This window comes from Dendrobates tinctorius, unplaced genomic scaffold (genome assembly GCF_039654945.1).
Source record: "Dendrobates tinctorius isolate UK_male_01 unplaced genomic scaffold, ASM3965494v1 ptg000097l, whole genome shotgun sequence".
NCBI lineage: Eukaryota > Metazoa > Chordata > Amphibia > Anura > Dendrobatidae > Dendrobates > Dendrobates tinctorius.
In genome coordinates, this window is record NW_027361765.1 from 30146585 (window position 1) to 30172126 (window position 25542).

Here is a 25542-nt window from a genome sequence, read left to right on the forward strand (position 1 = left end):
TCTTAGGTTGTTTTCCATTAATGTCTACTGTTAATTAATCCATATTTGAGTGGTCATCTCAAATATATTGCACTGTACTTATACATACTTTACCTGTGTGCATACAAAGATATTGTTTTCTCAACAATATAACCAAATGCTTATTTTTCAGTTCCACTCCGTGCCCCAGAAATCAGTTTAACAAGTCGCAGTCCAACAGATGTTCTAATCTCATGGCTGACCATCCCACTGAAGTTCCGGCGAGGAAGAATCATCCTGTATCGCTTATCCTTTCGAATGAGCACTGAAAGTTTAGTCCAAGTTCTAGAACTTCCCGGGACTACACATGAGTATTTTTTGGAAGGCCTGACACCTGACAGTGTTTACCTGGTTCGCATAGCTGCAGCAACTAAAGTGGGATGGGGAGAATCCTCAGTTTGGACCTCACACAGGACACCCAAAGCAAGTAGCATCAGAGGCAAGTGCTTTGTGAAATTCTTCACTGTCTGTGGCTGAAAGTTATATACGATTTATCACAACATGTAATCGTGTAAAAATTCTCTAAAATAATTTCTTCATGAGCAGGAAAATCATACTTTTTGAGGTTTCTATGCGTTGAACGACACACACATTTTTCAGTTGTCCATTATTTATTGAAAAAAAGCACAACCCCAAAATAAGCAGTGATTGTTTCATTACCAGCACACCTGACCAAAACGGATCCCTTCAAATCCCATATGCACATAATCAAAGCACTCAATGAGACTGCACAATTCACAATTTTAATGACATATATTCATTATTTTTTTTTTGTATAAATCTGGATAGAGTTTAACACCTACATATACTTATAGCTCCATGTTTTTGATTAGGATGGTCCTTCTTTAGAAGTAGCTGGATAGGGTTTTGCGCAAATGCCAGTAGAGGCACAGGTACAACCAGCAGGAGATCACACTTATGACGTTTTGGGAGCATTTTCAAACCAAGGGTATGCTTGAGAATTTTGTAACGCCCCATAAACATTACAAGTGTGATGTCCTGCTGGTTGCACCTGTGCTTCTGCCAGCTACTTCTAATGAAGGACCATCCTAATCAAAAGCGTGGAGATATAAGTATATATGTTTGTGTTTTGTGCTATCTTTATTGTCTCCAATATCCCACTGATGTTCTTGATAATTCCAGTTATAAAAAGTTTGCCTTAAATTTTCAATGTGTGTAGTTCTCTCATTTGTTTCGAAAACCTATTGAGGAGGTTGAGCTATAATTGCTGGAAATCCTGTGTAGATAACGCAGAACAGAAATGCATGGCTATGACATCGGAGGTAAGAGACGATCAAGTCAGGTATGGTATACTTAGGACTAGCCTCTCTGAATCTAGTTTTATGTGGCAGATTGAGCAAACAAAATTGTAGCTCCAGTTGTGACTTTTCTTTTGCATAGTTTACAGAGGAACCTTTTAGTAGCTAGACTTGATATATCAATCGGCTTCATACCTTGCAGTTACATGTTTAAATCTATTAAAAAATGTAAAGATAATGTGGCTTAAAGAGTTTGTTTCTAAAATATAAAAAAAATATAACCTCTACTATGAATGTCACCCATCAATTCCAAACACTCTGAGTAATTATGTATCCAATTACGATTTTTATTCCATACTGAAAAAGTCAGATCATAATCCCTACTTTATTAGTGCGGCTATAGTTGCTACTAGCGGTTGTCATCTTTTAAAAGGAACCTGTTCCCTGATTCTTTCCATTTAAAGTAGTGCCAGCACTTGTATGCCCTCTGTTATAGTATTCCAGAATGCCGTATATGTGTCCCCAATCCGCTCTCCATAAAACCAAAAATATCTTTTATTATATTCCCCTACAAAGTGGCCCGGCGCCTCCTCTCTTCTTGTGATCACCGTCCTCCTCCTTGCTTCATGTGGATGAATCGCCCTACATCATCCATACAGTGTCGTCAGCATTGCGCTCCTGCGTAGGCATACTTCTCTCTGCTCTGCCAAGTATTGTAATCCACATGCATCTGCTCCCTTTCACTTTTCCCCATGCATGCGCATTACAGTACTTTGCTCTGCCCTCTGCAGGGCACAGAGAAGTACGCCTACGCAGGAGAGCGATGCTGACAACACTGTGGGCATGTCATCCACATGAAGCAAGGATGAAGAATGAAGACAGCGGTCGCAAGAAGAGAGGAGGCGATGGGCCAAGACTAGAGACGTCCATCGGACCCGCCCACCCCGTAGGTGAGTATAATAAAAGCTGTTCTTTGTTTTATCGAAAGCAAATTGGATATTTTATATACAGCATTCTAGTATACTGTATCTGAGGGTGTAAAGGTGGAGTGCCCGCCAGGGCCATGGGGATACTCGGTACCGGGCCAGTTCTTAAGGGGATGTGTCACGGCAGCAGTGACCCGGTCCGTTGCTCTGGGCGTCCAATGAAAAATGATAATTAAAGGGAAAACCACCATGGTTACTTACCAGTAGCCGTTTTTTCCGGAACCCATGACAGCACCACCTGAGAGAGGGATCCGCCCAGCCAGGACAGGAACCTACTGAAATATCAGGGGCGGCACCTCTCCCCCCGCTTCAGTTGGTTACAGAGCATTGAGAGGACTTCCCGGTTAGTTACATGTTTATCCAACACCACATCACATAAATACACCCTGTTAACGTGCACACCCATACGGTGAAAAAGGGGGGGGAATATACGGGTGCTGTCATGGGTTCCGGAAAAACCGGCTACCGGTAAGTAACCATGGTGGTTTTCCATTCACCCATGACAGCACCACCTGAGAGATTTTTGGAGACTTTGAAACACCTTAGGGAGGGACCACCGCTTGCAGCACCCTTCTACCAAAGGTTAAGGCTACTTTCACACTAACGTCGTGTGACGTATGTCGCCATGCGTTGGGGCGACGTACCGACGCACGTTGTGAAAGTTTTGCACAACGGGGGCAGCGGATGCAGTTTTTCAACGCATCCGCTGCCCCATTCTAATGTCCTGGGAGGAGGGGGTGGAGTTTCGGCCGCGCATGCGCGGTCGAAAATGGCGGACACGACGCACAAAAAACGTTACATGTAACGTTTGTGTGTCGCGGCCGCCAAAACACGACGCATCCGTCGCACGATGGATGCGACGTGTGGCCATACGTCGCAATGCGCCGCTAATGCAAGTCTATGGAGAAAAAAACGCATCCTGCGGGCAACTTTTTCTCCAAAACGACGCATTGCGACGTACGTCACATGACGCTAGTGTAAAAGTAGCCTAAGTCAGCAGAGGAGGATAGATTTAATCTATAGTGTTTAAAAAAAGGTTGAGGGTGAAGCCCAGGTAGCGGCCTTACAAATTTGCTCAATTGATACCTCTGCTTTTTCAGCCCAGGAGGTCGCCACGGCTCTGGTGGAATGAGCCTTGATGCCGTCAGGAATTGGAACACCACTAGCTGAGTAGGCTACACTAATGGCCTCCCTAATCCATCTGGCAATAGTCCCTTTCGATACTCCGTAACCCTTCCTGGCACCCTGGAAGGCTACAAATAGGGACTGGGACCTCCTCCACTGGCTAGTTACTGATATATACGCTAAGAGGGCTCTTTTAACGTCTAGATTATGGAATTTCTCCTCTCCTGGGTTTTTTAGATTGTCACAGAAGGAGGGGAGGACAATTTCCTGGCTTCGGTGAAAATCTGATTCAACTTTCGGTAGATAAGCAGGGTCTGTTTTTAGGACAACCCTGTCCTGGTACACCTGGGTATAAGGTGAGTTAACTGAGAGGGCCTGCAAGTCACTCTCTCTATGTGCCGATGTAAGGGCCACTAAAATAATGGTTTTTAGGGTAAGATATTTTACTGGTAGCTGTTGTACTGGTTCAAATGGCTCCTTCGTGAGAGCTTCTAACACAAGGTTTAAATCCCAGGGAGCTATTTTTGGCAAAGGGATTGGTCTAGACCCCTGGCAGGATTTAATGAATCTGGCTACCCATCTGTTTGCTGCTATATTGCAGTTATATAGAGCGCCTAGTGCTGAAACTTGTACTTTGAGTCTATTTACCGCTAGGCCTAGCTGTAGTCCTGCCTGTAAGAACTCTAAGATGGCCTTGATCGGGGGTTCTTGGTTTAACGGTCTTCCTAGGAACTGCAGAAACTTATTCCATGTCCTACCATATATATTAGTTGTTACTGGCTTTCTACTTTTTATCAGTGTAACCACCAACCCAGGGGAGAACCCTCTATTTTTTTAAAAGTGACCTCTCAAATTCCACACCATCAGATGGAACCCCTTGACTTGCGTGTGGAATACCGGACCCTGATCTAGCAGGTCTGGAATCTCTGGCAGCACCCATGGATCCGAGAGGGACATCATCTGTAGTAGTGAGAACCAGTGCCTTTTTGGCCAGAACGGGGCTATTAAGATCACCCTGGCCTGATCCTCTCTTATTTTCTTCACCACTGCTGGGATTAGAGCTACCGGAGGAAAGGCGCAACCCAGTTTGAAATTCCACGGAATTTGCAATGCGTCCACTGCCCATGGGTCTTCTTTTGGGTTCAATGAACAGAATCTTTTTACCTGCCTGTTGCTTTTGTTCGCAAAGAGGTCTATTACTGGTTCTCCCCAGAGTTGTACTATTTTCTGGAACACTAAGTGATTTAAGGCCCATTCTCCCTGCCTTAATGTGTTGCGGCTTAGGAAATCGGCTTGTATGTTCTCCACCCCTCTGATGTGTAAGGCCGTTAGAGAGTGTAGGTGTCGTTCTGCTCTGCGAAAGATTTCGTTGGTTTCACTCACTAGGGAGTGTGACCTTGTTCCTTCCCTGGTGGTTGATATAAGCCACTGTCACTTTGTTGTCCGACATGATCCAGACATTGCGGCCTTCTAGACTGGGGATAAATATCCTTAGGGCTTTGTTTACTGCCCTTAATTCTCTTAGGTTGGAGGATGCGTTTTGTTCTTGGTGCCCTCAGGGCCCCTGGGCTGCCCGTCCCCTCAGGTGTGCTCCCCACCCCGAGGAACTTGCGTCCGTCAGAATCACATCGGATACTGGCCTGTGCCATAATGTCCCGGCTTCTAAGTTTGTTCTGTCTAGCCACCATCTGAGAGAGTTTTTGACTTTTAAGGAAAGTTCCAGCCTTCCTTCTAAACGCCCTTTTAGCAATCTCTGTGCTGATAGGATCTCTGTTTGCAGTTGACGGGTGTGAAATTGTGCCCATCTGACCGCTGGAATACAGGCTGTCATTGCCTCTCTCAGGGTCGTGTGAGGTTGGTCTTTTGCTGCCAGGGTCATATTCCTCACCTTTTCCACCTTGGCCTCTGGTAAAAGACACGTTTGCTGTTGCGAGTCCAAGATGAATCCTAAAAACGTTTGCCTTTTTAGGGGTTGTAGCCTTGACTTTTTGACATTCACCATCCAGCCCAGTTTCTGTAGAGTATTTGTTACCCTTTCCACCTGTTCTGTGCAGTGATGTTCCGAGTTGCCCACAATTAGAAAATCTTCTAAGTAGGGTATTATAATTGTGTTGTGGATTCGGAGGAAGGCTGTCATCTCTGCTACTACCTTCGTGAACACCCTCAGGGCTATGGATATGCCGAATGGAAGGGCTCTGAACTGAAAATGTCTGAGATTGCCCTGGATGTAGAGAGCTACCCTTAAGTATTTTTGGTACTCTGGATGGATCCGGATGTGGTAGTAGGCATCCTTTAAGTCGACTATGGCCATAAAACAATTGTGGTGTAACAGTTTTATGGCCGAAGTCACTGACTCCATTTTGAAGGTCTGGTTTTCTATCCATTGGTTGAGGCCTCTGAGATTTATAATCGTTCTGAATGAATGATCCGGTTTTTTTATTAGGAAGAGGGGTGAGTAGAAACCCCTTCTTTACTGTTCGCTTAGAACCTTGATCAGAACGTGTTTGTCCAGCAGACTTAGGATCTCTGCCTCTAGGGCCAACTGCTCTTCTAACCCTTTCCTGACTGGGGTCACCACAAACGATGCTCTTGGCCGTTGAAAAAAAGGAAATTTTAGGCCTCTTTTATGATGTTTAAAATCCAAGTGTTGGAAGATATATTTTCCCAGGCCTGATAAAAGAGCATCAGTCTCCCCCCTATAAGGATACCGGCGTCATTGTGGTGACTTCTATGCGGATGAAGCGGCTCCCCCAAACATGAATCCAGACTCTGTCCTCCCATCTTTTCCGATCTCCCGGAGGACGGCCCCTATTGAATTTTCCCCTCCGAAAGGGCGGTCTTTGATCTCCCGTAAATCTGCTTTTCTGCCTTTTCCTTAAGGAAAAAAATAACATACAAGAAGGACCCTATTAATATTGGTCTAACATTCTCGAAGATCACTCACCGCCCACAAAGTCGGGTACCGGACTCGGAGGCTGTGTTGGAGCATGCGGTCTGCGCTCTCTCGACCTCGAGGAATCCCTCGATCTGTGGCTTGGGCGGCTGCTGCTCTTGCCGCTTGAACGGCTCCCATGTTTACGTGCAGAGGTCTGTGACGGGGGCAGAAACGGTGGAGACGGTGAACGCTCCTGCTGTGACCCCATTGTAACACCTGGCCGTCCTGCTCCTTGCCCTCCTTTTGTAGGTGTATCCGGTGAGTGGTCGGTACCCCTCCCCCCTGCGACCGCCGACCGCTCTTCTTCTTACTGCGGCCGGCGCCGCACCGGGCACCATGTTGCCGTCGCGTTTGTGACGTCAGCCGGCGCACTCCGAGGGTGCATCGTGCCGCTGACGTCAGACGCCGGAAGCCGCCCCGGCTTCCCCTGTCGTCCCAGGGAGAAGGATCGGGCGCACGCAGGGGGAGGGAGGCACGGAGGAGAGCCCCGCTGCTGAGGTCGCCATACCGCACCCGCACCAACCCGGGGCCTGCAGGAGGAACCCCGGGGACTGCGCTTCCAGGCCACCGACGGCCGGCACTGCAGGTAAGCTGACCTGCTCTTCCCGCGTCGGGACGGCCCTGGGTCCATTTTCCCTGACAGGCACCGCCGCTGTCAGACTGGGATCCCGTTCCAGGACAGGAACCCAACTGAAGCGGGGGAGAGGTGCCGCCCCTTATGTTTCAGTAGGTTCCTGTCCTGGCGGGGCGGATCCCTCTCTAAGGTGGTGCTGTCATGGGTGAAAGGAAAATAAAGTTTATAAGAGATGATTCGTGACACCACCTGTGGTACTCGGCCATGGGTGGCCGACGCTGCTTAAAGAGACTGCTGGGTGATGCAGCAGATGGTGATGCAGCAGAGTTGATACAGCTCTCCACAGGTAGAGCTTAGTCCCAGGGCAATTATATTGTTAAAGATGGTGATAATGGATGTAGTGCAGGGTGGATGGCGCAGTAAATAACTCTGAGGACACAGCAGGGTGCAGTTTCCACACTTTTACTCATGGTTTGAAGTGCAGACCGGGGCACTAGTTACAGATGACAATGGAGGTCTGGGAGCCTGGAAGCAACTTAGGATCCACGAAGCCAGATGGGTTTTGAGGCCTCCTTACTGCACTGTCCTCTGAGGTTCTTGCTGCCTAAAAGCTATGCTCAGTCCTCTGTTCCTTATTGTTCTGAAGTACTTACCCGTATGGCAGGCAGCTTGAGCCTATTGCAGGTGTCACTCCTTTTATGGCGGCTCCGGGCTCTTGTCTGCTGCTGTATCTTTGGGTGGTTTGCTGGGCCAGGAGACCTGCAATCCCCCGCCCTCTGGATTTAGCTGCTGGGACTGTTGTACACATCTTCCATGGACTCCGTTGTCCGGCATCTAGCGCTGTGCTCTAGGGTGAGCTTGGTCACAGCTCCACTCCCCAGGTTCTCTTTCACTTCTCTCTTCACTCAGACTCTGTCTTTTTCAGTCCCAGACACTGACTGACTGACTGACCCCGCATCCAGGCCAGAACTAATAGAGAAGCTCACCTGAAACCGGGTTAAGAGCTCCCCCTTCTGGTCTGAAGTCAGGAAAAGTGTTGGATATAAGTGTTATCTGGTCAAGGAACCCCTCCTTGCTTCCAGGCATGTCATAACACCTGTGAGGGAGGCAATACCACTGTGGCAACCAGACTCCTGGGGTGCCACACTGGCCCTTCTTTATATGGGATAAATTTGGTGACGGGTTAAAATGTCTCATCAAGATAACTCCCAAGAGGCAAAACTGAATAGGCCCCAGACAATGTAATTTAATAGGTTGAAGCAGCTCTGTCATCATACTGTGCTCCCTTGTGTAAGGTCTGCATGGTATTTTGATAGTTATGCCCTTTAATTCCCCAATACCAGTGGCGTAGAATGAGGACAGTAAATGAACTTTGCAAATTCTCCTGGCCACCTCCATTGATAAATGATCGTTGCCTTCAAGAGCGGATTCTTCTAGGTGTGGTGTAGTGAGTGCCCACCTATTGCTCCTTGTACAAAGCACAGCACGTGAGATGAGTGGGCCATTGGCTGCTGTGTTCTGCATAGCCAGCAAATGTAATAACAAAGCTCTGTCTTCTTGGTTTCTGCTTATGCAAAGCACTGCATTCTGTGACAAGCTCTTCTCAACTGCTACGCTTTGCATAGGCAGTTACTGAAATGACAGATTGTGGTGGTGGGTCCTGCATTATACTCTGAAGGGGCTGCATTATACTGTGTGTGGGGGGCTGCAATATAATCTAGGGGGGGCTGCATTATACTGTACCAAGGAACATGGGGAGTGCATTTTACTATATGTGCTATATGGGACCTTCATTATACTGTATCGAGGACTATCTGTATCAATCATTCTTTAGGTAGAGTAAGGGTATGTGCACACGGTCGGTAAACGATGAGGGGTTGGACATTGTGTACTTGTGCAGCAGCCAGATGTTACAGCATAGTGGATGGGATTTCAAGAAATCCCATGCCCACTATGCATGCACAGATGCCCGCAGCTCACCCGCGGAGATGAACATGCGGTGCTTCTTTCCAGACTGCAGCATGTCAATTTATCTTTGTCTCCGCAAGATAAATGTCACTCGTACGATGTATAGGAAGCATTGAATCCTCATGGTTCAATGAACATATGCGGATTCATCCACGTTCTATAACTGGCAGCACTATGGATGCAGCGAACATGTGCTGGGTCCAAATCGCTGCCAATTACTGACCGTGTGCACCAACCCTAAAGAGGCCGGTAAACAAGGATCGGATTACTTTGATATTGTCGATCACGCTCGTTTACCAGCCTGAACTTAGCCGTTGTAAATACAACAGAAATGTTTGTGTGTGATGGTGCGAGATGTTAGGGTAAGGATTTGGGGCCCCACGTTAAACTATTGCCCAGGGCCCCCCTTTGTCTAAATCTGGCCCTGGGAAATAACCCTTTAACTGTTACTAGAGGTGAGTGAACTCTGACTGTAAAGTTCATACTAGAACATGGTGAGCTCCAAACACTGACTTCTCCTGGAAGTCCGTTTTACAGTTCGGTAGTCCGAGAGGGGGAGAGAGATTTTCTACGTGTCCGCTCATCCTTAACTGTGATGTGTTACACAGGGCAGAATAGTTAGTCTGATGACCGATAACTTCATTCATTATTTGTAAATTGTTTAAAGGGAACCTGTCAGCAGTTTTGGCCAATATAAGATATGGCCACTGCCTTTCAGGCAATCCAACCTGGAAGAACTGAAAAATAAGTTTTTTATTATACTCATGTGCGGGGCGGTCCGGTCCAGTGGGTGTCGCAGGTCCTGGTCCGGCGCCTCCCATCTTATGATCGCCGCCCTCCTGCTTGCTTCTTGACTTCCAGTCATTACACTCCTGTGCAGGCATACTTATCTGCCCTGTTGAGGGCAGAACAAAGTACTTCAGTGCGCAGGTGCTGGAAAAGGTCAAAGAGCCCCGGCACCTGCGCACTGCAGTATTTTGCTCTGCCCTCAACAGGGCAGGAGCGCGATGCCGGGGAGCCTGTGTGGCTGATGCAGGGTTGCGTCATCCACAAGAAGCAAGCAGGAGGGCGACGGACCAAGACCAGCGACACCCACCGGACCGGACCACCCTGCAAGTGAGTATAATAAAAGTTATTTTTCAGTTCTTCCAAGTCGGGTTGGGGCTTATGTACAGCATTATAGAATGTTGTAGATAAACCTTGAAAGGTGATGGCGCATCTTATATCGGCCAAAACTGCTGACGGGTGCACTTTAAGCCACAATGTACATGTCCTGTATGCTACTTTTTTTCTTTCTGAATATCGCCATAAAACTTGTACATTAAGTATTTTTTATACTATTGTTGTAGATTTTTTACTGATTGGGTAGATATACCCTTGTGCGTGCTGTGGCCTGTCCTAATTAGACAGAGTCTTATTGAGCTCTTAAGGAAGGAAAGACGCCACACCTGGTTAGCAGCAATACCTTCCAGCAAAAGTCTGGAAGCTTTATTCACATTCATGGTTTTTTATCAGTTCGTACAGAAAGGAGTGGTTACTCATTAACATAAAAGCTTTACTTCTTATCTAATTGGTCAGTTTAAATACATGAACATATATGGGTGTCCGACCTGGGGTTACTTAGACACCACATGATTTACTGTCCGGAGTCTTGCACTCGTCAGCAAGTCTCCAATATCGGCTGGACCATCTGGCCTAACTTCCTCTTCTGTATGTATAGGAGACATGTCACAAGACAATGCTATCATGAGATCACATCAGCTCCCCAGACTCTCATGTGGGGGGGGGGGGTAGCAGGTTATTTCCACCAACTAGTTATAAGGTTCAAACTGTGAATATGTATCTGTGTGCATATAAGAGTATATAAGCATACATGAGTATATGGCAGTGTATAGCCTATAGCAGGCAAGTGAGATCTAGATGAAATACATATACATATATATTTCCATAAAACATTATACAATGTTTATATTGTTATCAGTCAATAAAAATTCTTCCAGTAAGGATTATCTTCGTCATAAATCGTTTCCTGAATGGGCATGAGACCAATCCTAAAATCACAGTGTGCTGCAGAGCACACAGGCACTCACTAAGTAATACAACATGAAGCGCAGGGATAACGAGGGCACGCTGCGGCATTACTGTGAGATAGGAAAAATGCTTTTAAAGGCAGAAAGAATTCCCACAAGGACGACTGAGGAATATTTCAAGGTCAATTTTACATTCTTGTATAACGGGAATATTTATTACACATGTAATGCTTCCCACCATGAAAACACTGTAAAAGGCTAATCCTAAAAGTGTGACTTTTATTTTACAGCACCAAGATCCCCAGAATTACGCTTGGATCCATTGAATTGCACAACCATAGCTGTGAGATGGCAACAGGATCCTGAGGACACAGCAACAATTCAGGGCTACAAACTTTACTATAAGGAGGAAGGACAACAGGAGAGTGGACCCATCCTTCTGGATGTCAAAGATTTTGATTACAACATTGGTGGATTGGGTAAGTGCCAACTTTTGTTTTCTACATTTTACCTCTGACTACATATCACAACTGCATTAAAGGGGTAGTCTCCTAAAGTCAACCCCTTTTTAGAGATGGAAATGTTATATAAAAAAAAAAAATGTTCAACTCTTGAAAAAGTAACATATTACTGTTTAGTTTTTTAGTCTTTTTTTACTAGCATAAAATATGATGAATAATTAAAAACTACTTTTAATTTTTAAACACTTGGGGGAGCAGCTGCTGAAATGTGCCATGAAATACTAGTGTAATTCTAGATTGCATTACAACTGCAGTAAAAGTGTGTGGGATCTGTCCACATGTGTGTGTGTGTGTGTGTGTGTTATTTTTTTCCCTCCTTTTCTGGGCGTTTGCAAAGGGTCGCTGATCGCAGTCTCCTATGGCCTTGGGGCTGCCGTATTTGCTGTGTGCTAGTGGTATACTCGGCACACACCAGCAAATATAAGTGGCAGCCCCCAGAGGCAGCAGAAGAAAATTAATAAATTTGTTTACACAGAACATTTTGTATAGTTTTTTAAAAATAAATGGTTACAATTAATAATAAAAAATCTAATTTGTGACACAATCCCTTTAAAAAAAAAAAAAAAAAAGTTGGGTTGACACACCCTTGGCAATCATTTCTCTGCTGTAGGTTAGAGACAGACATGAGAGTCCCAGTGCAAGAACCGTACATGTGCTTTTTGCAGTCCAATAGCTCCTTATAATGCTGCCATTATACTGTATGTCTGAGACCGAAGCGGTCTGCTGTTTTAGAGGGGGTAGTGGCCTTCCTACCTCTGCCCAGGTAGCACCAATGGTTTGTCTGCTCATGCTCTAGCTCATGGTGTGCGTTGTTGAGCAGGAGACTCCCCTCAATGATGTCTTTATTTTGTCTAGATGTTCTGATGTTAGACAAACCTATCAATGCATTTATCTAATCCATGAGAAGTCAGTTTAACTACTATAGTTCTACATAATCATGTTGGACTATGTGTAGCCGTGCACAATTGTATATTATAGTACATAGTTAACAAAACTTTGTGTTAAAATTTTGGTCTATAATAAGCTGGTGTAAGGAAAGTGTTTTAAGTGTCACACTGGTCTTACACATATTTTTGTGCCTGTCTAAACAAGACAAAGTTTGTCTCTTTTGCAGTCTATGGGCCCAGTTAATTAAGGCCAGAATAGTGCATGCCAGTCTTAAAGGGAATCTGTCACCCCATTTTTGGCCTATAAGCTGCGGCAACAGCCAACAGGGGCTTATCTAGAGAATTCTGTAATGCTGTAGATAAGCCCCTGATGTAACCTGAAAGATAAGAAAAATGAGTTAGATTATACTCACCCGGGGATCCGGTCCGGCGCCTCCCATCTTTTAGAGATGACTGTAAAGTACTGGCACTGGGCCTCTCTGACCTTTCCCGACGCCTGCGCACTGAAGTACTTTACGCTGCCCTCAACAGGGCAGAGAAAGTACGCCTGTGCAGGAGCCGTGGCAGGAGTAAGGAGGAGGACGTCATTGCATGAAGATGGGAGGACCGGACCGCGACACCCACCGCAAATCCCTCCCCCCCCCCCCACGGTGAGTGTAATCTAACTTGTTTTTCTTCTCATTCAGGTTACATAGGGGGCTTATCTACAGCATTGCAGAATGCTGTAGATAAGCCCCTAATGGCGGTGGCCGCATGTCATAGGCCGAAAATGGGGTGACAGATTTCCTTTAATGAATAAGGCGCATCGTAGTCCAGTGAGCCGCTTCACTAAAGGCCCTGTCACACACAGCGAGATTGCTGATTTTGTGACGCATCAGCGATCTCGCCAGCGACATCGCTGTGTGTGACCTGCATCAGTGACCGCCCCCCCCCCCCGCCAGGTATCGCTGATTGTGCAAGAATGTCCTGGGCCATTTTTTGATCGTTGTTCTCCCGCTGACCAGCGTGCAGAGCTGCGTGTGGCAGCGGGAGAGCAAAGATCAGCGAGCTCCCAGCGCTGTATGCAGATGCTGGGAGCTGGTATCCAAGGTAAATATCGGGTAACTAAGCGTGCGCGTCGCTTAGTTACCCGCTGTGTACCTTGGATACCTGCGTGCTCGCGCTGGGAGCTGGTATCCAAGGTACACAGCGGGTAACTACAGTAAGTGACATGCGCACTTAGTTTCCCGATATTTACCTTGGATACCAGCGTCCTCGCTGGTCCTGATCGCTGGTGAGTCTGCCTGTTTGGCAGCTCACCAGCGATCATGTAGCGAGGCACCAGCGATCCTGACAAGGTCGTATCGTTGTCGGGATCACTGGTGCATCGTTTAGTGTGATGGCACCCTAAGGGGCGCCGACAAGGATTCTTTAATATAGGGTGGGCCATGTATATGGATACACCTATATGAAATGGGAATGGTTGGTGATATCAACTTCCTGTTTGTGGTACATTAGTATATGGGAGGGGGGGAAACTTTTCAAGATGGGTACCATGCAACTTTATAAATGGCCCACTCAGGTGTATCCATATAAATGGCCCACCCTGTACATTACGCTACTAAACTGCTGTAGCCTGTAATGAATTTGTTGGGTGAGCATAGCAATGTCTGTCCTACCCATGCTATACTCATAGTGCCATAGTTAGCCAAGGCTGTTGCTTAAACACCAGATTTTCCCTTCACCCATGACAGCACCACCTGAGAGAGGTATCCACCCCACCAGGACAGGAACCTACTGAGATATAAGGGGCGGCACCTCTCCCCCGCTTCAGTTGGGCTCCTGTCCTGGAAGGAACCCCACTGTCGGTGGTGCCTGTCATGGGCGAAGAAACAAGAAAAAAAAAAAAAAAGGGACCCAACCCCGTCCCGGCGCGGGAAGAACAGGTGTCTTACCTGTAACGCCGGCCGTCGGGTGCTGGATGCACAGTCCCCGAGCCCTCCGGCGTTCCGGGTTTGTGTGGGCGCTGGTGGGATCCCCGGTGGCTGCGGGAAGCCCCCACCGCACAGCCCTCCCCTCGCGCGCTCCGCATCTCGATCCCCGCGGCATCTGACAGGGGAGAGACGCGGGCGCTTTCCGACCACTGACGTCGGTGGCGCAGAGGATTATGGGTGCGCCGGCTGACGTCAGCACCAGGCGACTGCGTCATGGCGCCCAGTGCAACGCCGGCCGGCTTTTTCTGAAGGCAGTCGGCCGGCGGTCGCGGGGGGGAGGGGAGACAGCTGATCCGGAGGCCACTCACAGGACGAAGGCATATTTAAATGAGGCACTGCGGCGGGGCAGACGGTGCAACGATGGAGTCAGAGAAGGAGAGGTCCGTGTCTCTGCCGCCCTTACAGCCCTCCGGCCGCAAAACTGGAAGCCGCTCAAGCAGCAGCCGCCCCAGCCGCAGGTCGGGAGAATCCTCGAGATCCAGAGAGCACAGGTCACGTGCTCCGACGCAGCCTCCGAGTCCGGTACCCTTGATTGCGGGTGGTGAGTGATCTTCGTGAAAGCTAGCATTTGTGTTAATAGGGTTTCCCTGTCTATGTTTGACCCCGTAGGAAAGGCCCAAGAAAGCAGGAAGCAAGAAAAATAATAGGGACTGCGCCATATGCAAAGTGGCCCTAACAAGAGACTGGCAGAAAGACCTCTGTGCCAGTTGTATTCAGCGTACTATAGCGGAGGAAGCGCCTAGTTTCGCGGCTAATCTAATATCAGCCCTTAGGTCGGAGATGGAGGGTTCAATTAAGACCCTATTGAAAAAAAGAAGGAAAAGTAGAAAGGATCCCCCTAGTTCTCCCTCAAAGTCCTCTTCGGCCTCGTCCCAGTCAGAACAGACCTCCTCATCAGACTCCTCAGACAGTAACACAGGGGGTAAGCCATGTTTTCCGGCGGAAGACACAGATGCCCTCTTAAAGGCCATTAGGACAACAATGGGCCTACAGGAAGAGAAAACTAAAAAAACCCTAGAAGATGTTATGTTTGGGGGTCTCCAGGAGAGGAAAAAGCGTACCTTTCCGGTGAACGAAAAGGTTCAGGCGCTTATAGAGAGAGAATGGAGGAAACCTGAAAAATCAGGAGCTCTTCCCTCCACCTCTAAAAGGCGATACCCTTTTGAGCACAAAGACGCAGAGATATGGGACACAGTCCCAAAAATAGACGCAGCAGTATCCAGGTCTTCTAAAAAATCAGCCCTGCCCCTGGAAGATTCAGGAGTTCTTAGAGACCCACTAGATAAGAAGGCAGACTCATATCTGAGGCATGCATGGGAGGCAACAGCAGGAGGACTAAAGCCGGCGATAGCGGGCACCTACACGGCACGCTCCCTCATGATCTGGCTGCAGCAGTTGGAGGAAAATTTGGCATCAAGGGTCCCAAGAGAGAAAATATTGGCAGATATGTATTTCTCGCATGGGGCAGCAGCCTTTTTAGCGGACACCTCGGCGGATTCTATGAGGTTAACGGCCAGAGCAGCAAATTTATCAAATGCTGCTAGGCGAGCACATTGGCTTAAAGGCTATCCGGGTGACCTGCAATCTAAGGCTAAGCTGTGCTCTCTCCCCTGTGATGGAAGATTCTTATTCGGAAAGAACTTGGACGACATCCTAGAAAAAGCAAGCGATAGGAAAAAAAGCTTTCCCAGCTTCCCAACAGAGCAGAGGAGACAGCCCTTTCGGAGGGGCGGAAGGTTCAATAGGGGGCGTCCTCCGGCCGATAGAAGGAGATGGGAGGACAAAAGGAAAAAGGAGTCAGGCTTTATGTTTGGTGGAGGTACCTCCACCTCAAAAAAATCACCACAATGACGCCAGTATTCCAGTGGGGGGGAGATTGGCACTCTTTTCCCAGCCCTGGGAAAAGATCTCCTCCAATACCTGGATCCTAAGCGTCTTAAGAGAAGGCCTGAAAATCCCCTTTGTTCACCAACCGAAATCAGTGTTCGTAGTTACCCCCTTCAGAAGAGCGGCCGAAGAACAATTGGCCTTGGGAGCAGAGATCCTGAACCTAATACACAAACAGGTCCTTTACGAAGTCCCAGACACACAGAAGGGAAGGGGGTTTTATTCACCACTTTTTTTTTTTATCAAGAAACCGGACCAATCATTCAGGACAATTATAAACCTCAGAGGACTCAATCGGTGGATAAGGAATCAGACCTTCAAGATGGTTGGTGACGACTGCCATAAAGCTACTACATCAAGACTGCTTTATGGCTGTAGTCGATCTGAAGGACGCATATTATCATATCCCTATCCATCCAGATTACCAAAAATATTTGAGGGTAGCACTTTATATCCAAGGCGTAATGAAGCATTTCCAGTTCACAGTTCTTCCGTTTGGTATATCCATAGCCCCGAGAGTTTTCACCAAGGTCATAGCGGAGGTAACAGCTTTCCTTCGCATTCAAGATACAGTCATAATACCCTATCTGGACGATTTCCTCATAGTGGGCAACTCCGAGGACCAATGTACTGCGCAGTTAAGCCAGGTGACCGACACCTTACAAGAATTAGGGTGGATAATAAATTTCAAAAAATCAAAACTACAACTCCTAAAGCAACAGACCTTCCTAGGATATATCCTGGATTCAGAACAGCAGGTGTGTCTGCTTCCGGAGGCCAAAAAAGAGAAGGTGTGGAACATGGCCTTGTCAGCCCGAGACCAGCCTCAGATGACGTTGAGGAAAGCGATGTCTCTACTAGGCACTCTGACGTCCTGTATTCCTGCGGTCAGGTGGGCTCAATTTCATACCCATCAACTCCAGCGGGAGATACTAGCAGCACAAAGATCGCTAGGAGGGCATTTAGAAGGAGGTCTAGAGCTTTCACTACAGACCAGAGACTCTCTCAACTGGTGGCTGGACAGTACAAATTTGGCCGCAGGAATACCTTGGGACAAACAGGCGACAGATGTAATCCTAACGGATGCAAGCTCCCTGGGGTGGGGGGCGCACCTAAGGGGTCACATAGGCCAGGGGTCCTGGACACCTCAAGAAAAGAGGGCATCCTCCAATCTCAGAGAATTATGGGCTGTGAACAAAGCCCTAACCCACTTCCTTCCCCTACTCAGGGGTCGCAAGGTCCGCATCATGTCAGACAGCAAAGTGACGGTGGCATACATCAACCACCAAGGGGGGACAAATCATACTTCCTCATGAAAGCAGCAGACGACCTCCTGGGCAAGGCGGAGCAACACTTACACTCCTTAACAGCCTTACACATAAAAGGGGCAGAAAACATAGAGGCCGATTTTCGAAGTCGGAATACCCTGAAGCAGGGAGAATGGGTCCTAAATCGGTCCATTTTTCAAAAGATAACGCAGCTTTGGGGGGAACCAGTGATAGACCTCTTTGCATAACAGGCAAACACAAAGGTTTTGCTCCCTAAACCCAAGGGAAGATCCATGGGCAGTGGACTTTTTGCACATTCAGTGGGACTTCAAGTTGGCCTATGCGTTCCCCCCCAGTCGCTCTGATCCCAACAGTGGTCAAAAAGATCAGGACCAATCAAGCCAGAGTAATTCTGATAGCCCCATTTTGGCCACAAAGGCCCTGGTTTGCTCTACTGCGGAGAATGTCCGTCTCCGATCCATGGGTTTTGCCAGAGATCCCGGACCTCCTAGCCCAGGGCCCGATATTCCACGCGCAAGTCAAGGGATTCCATCTGACGGCTTGGAATTTGAAAGGTCGCTTTTAAGGGGTAAAGGGTTCTCCCCGGGGTTGGTAGCCACCCTGCTCAAAAGTAGGAAACCGGTGACAACTAACATCTACGGCAGAACATGGAATAAATTCCTACAGTTCCTAGGCAAGCCGTTAGAACAAGAACCCCCGATTAGTGCCATCTTCGAGTTTTTGCAAGCAGGTTTACAGCTAGGGTTAGCAGTAAATACACTTAAGGTTCAGGTATCTGCACTAGGGGCACTCTATAACTGCAACTTGGCAGCAAATGGATGGATAGCCAGATTCGTCAAATCATGTCATAGGGCTAAACCTATTCCAATACCAAGGATATCTCCGTGGGATTTAAACCTAGTACTAGAGGCCCTCACAAAAGAACCATATGAACCATTACATCAACTCCCTGTAAAATTTCTGACCCTAAAAACAATCATTTTAGTGGCCCTTACTTCAGCCCATAGAATAAGCAACCTGCAGGCTCTCTCAGTAAATCCACCCTATACGCAAGTTTTTCAAGACAGGGTGGTGCTAAGAACAGACCCCACTTATCTGCCTAAGGTAGTGTCGGATTTCCATCGGGGTCAAGAGATTATCCTCCCATCCTTCTGTGATAATCCAAAGAATCCAGGGGAAGAAAGGTTCCATAGTTTGGACGTTAAGAGAGCCCTGCTAGAATATATATCTGTCACCAGCCAGTGGAGGAAGTCCCAGTCCCTATTCGTAGCTTTTCAGGGTGCCAGGAAAAGCTATGGGGTTTCAAAAGGGACTATTGCTAGATGGATTAGGGAAGCCGTTAGTGTAGCCTACTCAGTTAGTGGTATCCCGATTCCTGACGGCATCAAGGCTCATTCCACCAGAGCCGTGGCGACCTCCTGGGCTGAGAAAGCAGAGGTATCCATTGAACAGATTTGTAAGACCGCTACCTGGGCCTCACCTTCCACCTTCTTTAAGCACTATAGATTAAATCTATCCTCCTCTGCTAACTTAACCTTTGGTAGAAAGGTGCTGCAAGCTGTGGTCCCTCCCTAAGGTATCTCGAAGTCTCCAAAAGTCTCTCAGGTGGTGCTGTCATGGGTGAAGGGGAAAACCACCATGGTTACTTACCGGTAGCCGGTTTTTCCGGAGCCCATGACAGCACCCGTATATTCCCCCCCCCTTTTCACTGTATGGGTGTGCACGTTTAGTAGGGTGCATTTGTGTGATGTTGTGTTGGATTAACATGTTACTAACCGGGAAGTCCTCTCAATGCTCTGTAACCCAACTGAAGCAGGGGAGAGGTGCCACCCCTTATATCTCAGTAGGTTCCTGTCCTGGCGGGGCGGATCCCTCTCTCAGGTGGTGCTGTCATGGGTTCCGGAAAAACCGGCTACCGGTAAGTAACCATGGTGGTTTCGCAACATTTTAGTGTAATTTCCGAGTTGTGCAAAAATATTGCGACTTAGGGTACCGTTACACCTAGCGACTCACCAGCGATCCCGACGAGCCATATGACGCGGTCAAGATCGCTGGTGAATCGCTGGGTGGTCGCTAGTGAGCTGCCACTCAGGCAGATCTCACCAGCGACATCGCAGGGGACGGGGATCGCTACTTACCTGTCAGACGCGGCGATCCTGCGTCCTCCCGCCCGACTCCACGCGTCACTCGTCACAGCAGGAAGCGCCGCAGGAAGTGGACGACGAGGAATGGTCCAGCAGCTTCTCGCGCGATCAGCGATAACCAGCGGGGGAGCTGGTCGGAGGTAAGTATCACATGCAGCGATATCGCTAGTAATATCGCTGTAACGTCACAAAATCGGTGACTTTACAGCGATATTGCTAGCGATATCGCAGTGTGTAACGGGGGCTTTAAGGTCTTTTTTTACACCAGAATTCTGTCTTGCACACTTTAATGTAGCTGGCTTTGCAAAGTTTTGCCCCCAAAAATTGGTGCAGGACACAAATTACTGATTAAAATCAAATTACTCTTTATAGATCAAACAACTGATAAAATATGTACATGTCTATGACACAAGGTTAAAAGCAGGTGTAGGGAAACTGGGATAGCGAAGACTGCTTGGACTTGGGGATCAAGAAAAAGCAATAGACATGGAGACAATTCAGCATCAGCAAATTGACATACAGAAATAGCAAGGCACCTAAATAGATCACCAAGTGATGGTGCAGTGGGTACGGAAAGTATTCCTTTTTAATAAATTTGCAAAAATTTCTGTTTTTTTTTTTTTTTTTCAGTCAAGATGGGGTACAGAGTGTACATTAATGAGAAAAAAAATGAACTTTTTTGAATTTACCAAATGGCTGCAATAAAACAAAGAGTGAAAAAATTTAAAGGGATCTGAATTCTTTCCGTACCCACTGTGTAACGAGTGGCCTCTGTTATCCTGGTTTCCATACACCTGTTATTTTATTCCTATGTCATGGTCATGTATAGGTTAATAGTAATTTAATTTTAATCAGTAACTTTGTTTCCTGCACCAATTTCTTTTTAGGAAACTTTAAATCGCTATCTAGGTACTTGTTTATAGACGCTAGCTTTTGAGACTTTTTTTGGTATGAGTCTACTGACGGGAGTTCTATCTGAATCACCTTTTTCGTGGATTCGGATTGATCCCTGGATGCAGTGCATAAACACAGTCTAGAAAGATGTTCCGAGTCTATGCTCCATTATTGTACATGTGTCTCATCTTGGTGTAAGCTGTCTAAATTTAAGACCGTAATAATAAACCTGACCCACTGCCTCTCTGTCTGTTCATCTGATAAGTTAATTTGGTGCATGGCTTGCTTTTTCTGGGTTTTGAGAACTGCAGATTAAAGATGTGAAGGAGGATTCTCCCAGTAATGAAGCTGAGCAGGTAAAAATCACTAATCTCTACTACTAATGGGGCTGTTGCTGGGCCAGTCAATGGACATTACAGGAATTAAGAAAATGGCCACACTTGCACAAAACTGAGTTTGGTAAATTACGATAATAAAAAAATTAGCAAAGGCGATTACTTAGTTTAGCTTTTCCACAGTCTACTGCAGGTATCAACCTTCAACCATTTTTTTTTTCCAAAGTGTTAAATCCTCAACATAATGTTTAGATTTCACAATTAAAAATATTATTCTTTATGTTGGTTTCTACATTCTGAGCAATTGATAGATATAGCAATTCAGTGCTTCATGAGCAAATGTACCGTATTTTTCCGACTATAAGACGCATTTTTAACGAGAAAAACTTCCATTAAAAAGTGTGTGCGTTCTCAGAGATAATGGGGCAGATCTGGACAAGAAGTTTCCTGGGACCTGAACAGAGGCTGCAGGAGCTGAGCAGCTGAAGGAACTTCCACCAGAATAACTCAAGAACCTTTCAGGTCCTGTGACTTATCGTATGACCTGAAAGGTCCTTAAGTTAAGAGTAGAAGGTCCTTCAGCTGTTCAAAACTGTATGTTGTGTGTGTAAATGTGCATGTAGCAGTGCTGTGTGTGTGTGTGTGTCTGCCTTTCTATAAGGGCTCGCGCTCATGTACGTAGATAAAATCACTCCGATGTTCTTGTAAAATAGGGCGAGTGTCATGCGAGTACAATGCTATTTTTATCAAATAGCATCCGTATGACATGTATGCAATGCGTTAACATCCGCATTTACATACAGTAAAGCCCTCGTTACACACTGCGATATCGCTAGCAATATCGCTGTAAAGTCACCGATTTTGTGACGTAGCAGCGATATCGCTGCATGTGATACTTGCCTCCGACCGGATGCCCCTTTGGTTATCGCTGATCGCGCGAGAAGCTCCTGGACCATTCCTCGTCGGCTACTTCCTGCTGGGATTCCTGTGGCGCCAACGAGCGACGTGTGAAGCCAGGAGGGAGGACGCAGGATCGCCTCGTCTGACAGGTAAATAGCGATCCCCTTCCCCAGCGATGTCGCTGGTGAGATCTGCCTGTGTGGCAGCTCACTAGCGACCACCTAGCGATGCACCAGCGATCCTGACCGCGTCATATCGCTAGTCGGGATCGCTGGTGCATCGCTAGGTGTAACGGTACCCTAATTCTTTGTCATTTAAAGCTAGTTTTCTAAGTGATAAAGCAATCTTGTTTACAGATATAGATGGATAGAATATATAGGATAAATGTCCTGTAGATATTTAAAGTCATGTGTCCTCTACGTTAAACTAGCATCCTTTATCACTTTTCATGTGGCACTAAAGGGTGTTTAGCCTTTTGAAATGTATTAAATAAATAACTTATTTGGAAAAAATGGTGTGGGATTCTCCATCTCATAGGAAACCCGACATTTCATCAGCCAAGTACAGTAAATTCCCAACCCGAACTGTCAGAATAGATTACAAAGAAAGATGTCAGTGAAATATATAATTAGTGCAGTGCATGTGTAGCTTACTGTATATGTTATTAGATAATAAATAAATGGAAAAAATGACGTAGGATTCCCCTTATTTTTTATAACCGGCAGATGTAAAGCAGACACCTGGGGGCTGATGTTGTTCTGGGAAGGGGCCACTATCCATGGATCTGCCCAGCTTATTAATAACAGCTCACAGCTGTCTGCGTAGCCTTTACTGGTGGTTAAATGGGAGGGACCCGAAAAAAAGACATGGGGTCTCTCCTATTTTTAATAACCAGGTAAGGCTGAAAAGATAGCTGATATTAATAGGCTGAGAAGGGGCCATGGATATTGGCCCCCTCACAGACTAGTAACACCAGCCCTCAGCTGCCCCAGAAATGGCACATTAGATTTGCCTAGGGTCTTTCCGCTTACCCTGGTGCGTTGGCAATCAGGGTAATATTTTTGGGATTGATATCAGCTGTTTTATGTTCTCTGACATCAAGCCCAGGGGTTGGTAATGAAGCGGGGTCTATAAGAAGCCCCCATTACTAGCCCCGTAAGCAAAAATACTGAGAAAAGTCCTTTAATTTAAAAAAACAATCCCCAATGCTATTATTACCCATTTATTCCTGTAGAAATCAAAGTTATACTCGCCTGTCTTCCGTAATTCCAGAATAATCAAGTCTCACGACAATCCCTAACTCTGCTACATCCGGATGGTATGTTGAGCGGTGACATCAGTAATGTGACCGCGCAGCACGCCAGCCAGAACACAGAGTACCATGAGAAATTTGAGGCTGCAGTGACGGGTAGTGACATAATTATGGTTACGGCAGGTCACAGGCAGCGGTTCTCACGGTAAGCTCTGTGTGAGCTGGCCTGTGAACATCTTTAACCTTAATGACATCACCGCTTGCAGCGTGAGAGCTTGCACAACAATTTTTTTATGGCCCATTTTTGGGGTATTGAGTGAAATTATGTCCAATTTGCTTTGTTTTTTTTGTGTGTTGTTCCAATACACACAAATGAAATAAAAGTGTAATGGCAATAATTTTCTGGGAGAAATACTTCATTTTCTGGAACAATTTCAAGGGTGCCATTACTGTGTTTTCTTCTATTACACTGTATGTGACCCAGGAGTAAGATAATGTTGTTGGAGCAAAACACTGTGGCTGACCTCGCCAATCTTTATTAACCGTGTTACTCCAGTAAGGCACATCTTTCAGCTGCTGTGCACCACTGCAAAAAAAAATGTACTCTAGCTTTCAAGACTGAAGGTCATTTCTGGCATAATTTACACCCCTGTGTGTTATAAATGTATGATGATTTTGAGGGTCATGCTTTGCCACACTCTACACTTTGCCCGCCCAGCACTAATAAAGTTAGTAGAACTGGCAGACTGTCATGAAAGCATCAAAAGTTGCAAAGTCTTTATGCACTTAAAGCTGTTTTACAGCTGCAAACAGTCAAGCTGCTTGATGAATGGGCCTTTTGTGTTCAGTGTGCTGTATTTAATATTTTACTTCAATGGACAGACAGATGGACGGACACACTTTTCTTAAAGGTTAACTACTCCTTCTCAGTCTGAATATTTGCCCCCATGAAAATAAGAACGCCTATACTCCTCTTCTGTGTCCGCGCCGTCCAACCCTGGCAGCACTGACATTCCAGGGGCTCACTTGAGGTTATGACATGTCAGCCCTACGTCCCATCAGCACTGGCGTCACTGTCCCACGCCTTCAGACATTTAAAGTAATCAGAAGAAAGTGAGGGCTGCGGCTGGTCTTTCACTTCCTCTTGATTACTTTAACGAATGCGGGGACAGTTATGCCAGCGTTGGCCTCAAATGTCATAACAATCTCACATGAGCCCAGGGAACGTGAGTGCTGACACCGCTGAAACGGCGCCAGCACGGGAGGCGAGTATAGGTGTTTTTATTTTCATGGTGGTATTTATTCATGCTGAGTGAGAAGGGGTTGTTCTTTGAGAGGACAACCCCTTTATCACCTATTCGCAAGAGTGATCACTTAATGATTGGAGGTTGTGACATCGTTGGGACTCGCATTAATCAGAAGTTCAGAGAATTTTTATCCTCGTCAGAAAATGGGGCTGCAGATCGGTCTCCCAACCACTGCTCCATTAAGCCGAGCACTTTGCTTGGCAGCCTGATAGGAAATAAATGGAGCAGTGGTCCAGCATGATCACTGGTGCTCCATTTTAATGGAGATGATTTTGAGGGTCATGCTTTGCCACACTCTACACTATGCCCGCCCAGCACTAATAAAGTTAGTAGAACTGGCAGACTGTCATGAAAGCATCAAAAGTTGCAAAGTCTTTATGCACTTAAAGCTGATCAATGCAGGACCTAGTGGTCAGTCACCCACTGTTCAACAATTTACCACCTATGTTATGTGTAGGTGATAACTTTTTTTCACCGGACAACCCCTTTTAAAGTTTTAAACACAATGGTCCATATCTTTTAATTATGTACCTTTGCCTATATATTGGCAAAATAGTTGTAGCGTCTTGATTCCTATAAACATACCAGTATGCAAACATAATTATTTTAAGAGAATATAAAGCAGATGTATTGTGTTGGCAGTGACACATGACCACATAAGCCCTAGTTCCTTGCTACAAGTGTGATGTGAAGTCTCCACTTGACGTACCAGAAACCTTTATTACAGATTCCGGAAGTTGTGTTTTTCATTCTTTCATTTCAATTTGAATGTGTCAGTGTTTTAATGGGTTTCTTTGTGGCAAGCACTTTGAAGATCGAGTTGTCCGGATTTCATTAAATGGTTTAGAAGAAAATGAATTATGTGGCTATGTTCACGAGGTTCAAGATAGCTTTTGTTGTTTGAGAATTTATGCAGGCTTCTTAGTGTCAGGTGGGAGTTTGGACTCTGAGGTCATGGAGTAGTATTCAGAGGAGGGAGAGGAAAGAAGGCGGGTTGATGACCCTAGAAAAAAAGACTACTTTAATAATGAAATATTAGGGTTGCCTATTAAAATGCATTGTACCTTAAGTGCTACTTTAGTAGGATTAGGTGAAAAAGCCTTCTCTTGTAGTATGTTTGTAGCATTCTGCATTATTTGCACCCCATTATTTCTTAATTTATTCTGTATGTCAGACGTACTGATACAATAAGATTGGGCAGAAGCAGCCTAGCCTGAGAATTTGTCGGCTTTTTGTGCCTTAGTGGATTGAGCATTTT

General features: G+C 46.3%; 1 protein-coding gene across 1 annotated transcript in view; it reads left to right on the forward strand.

Moving 5' to 3' along the window:
• PRTG (protogenin) overlaps positions 1-25542 on the forward strand; it is a 192899-nt gene that overhangs the window by 78647 nt on the left and 88710 nt on the right. Inside the window, exons 10-11 of the mRNA XM_073587013.1 lie at positions 152-457; positions 11186-11374. Coding sequence (XP_073443114.1) covers positions 152-457; positions 11186-11374 — 495 coding nt within the window. The remainder of the gene's footprint in view (positions 1-151; positions 458-11185; positions 11375-25542) is intronic.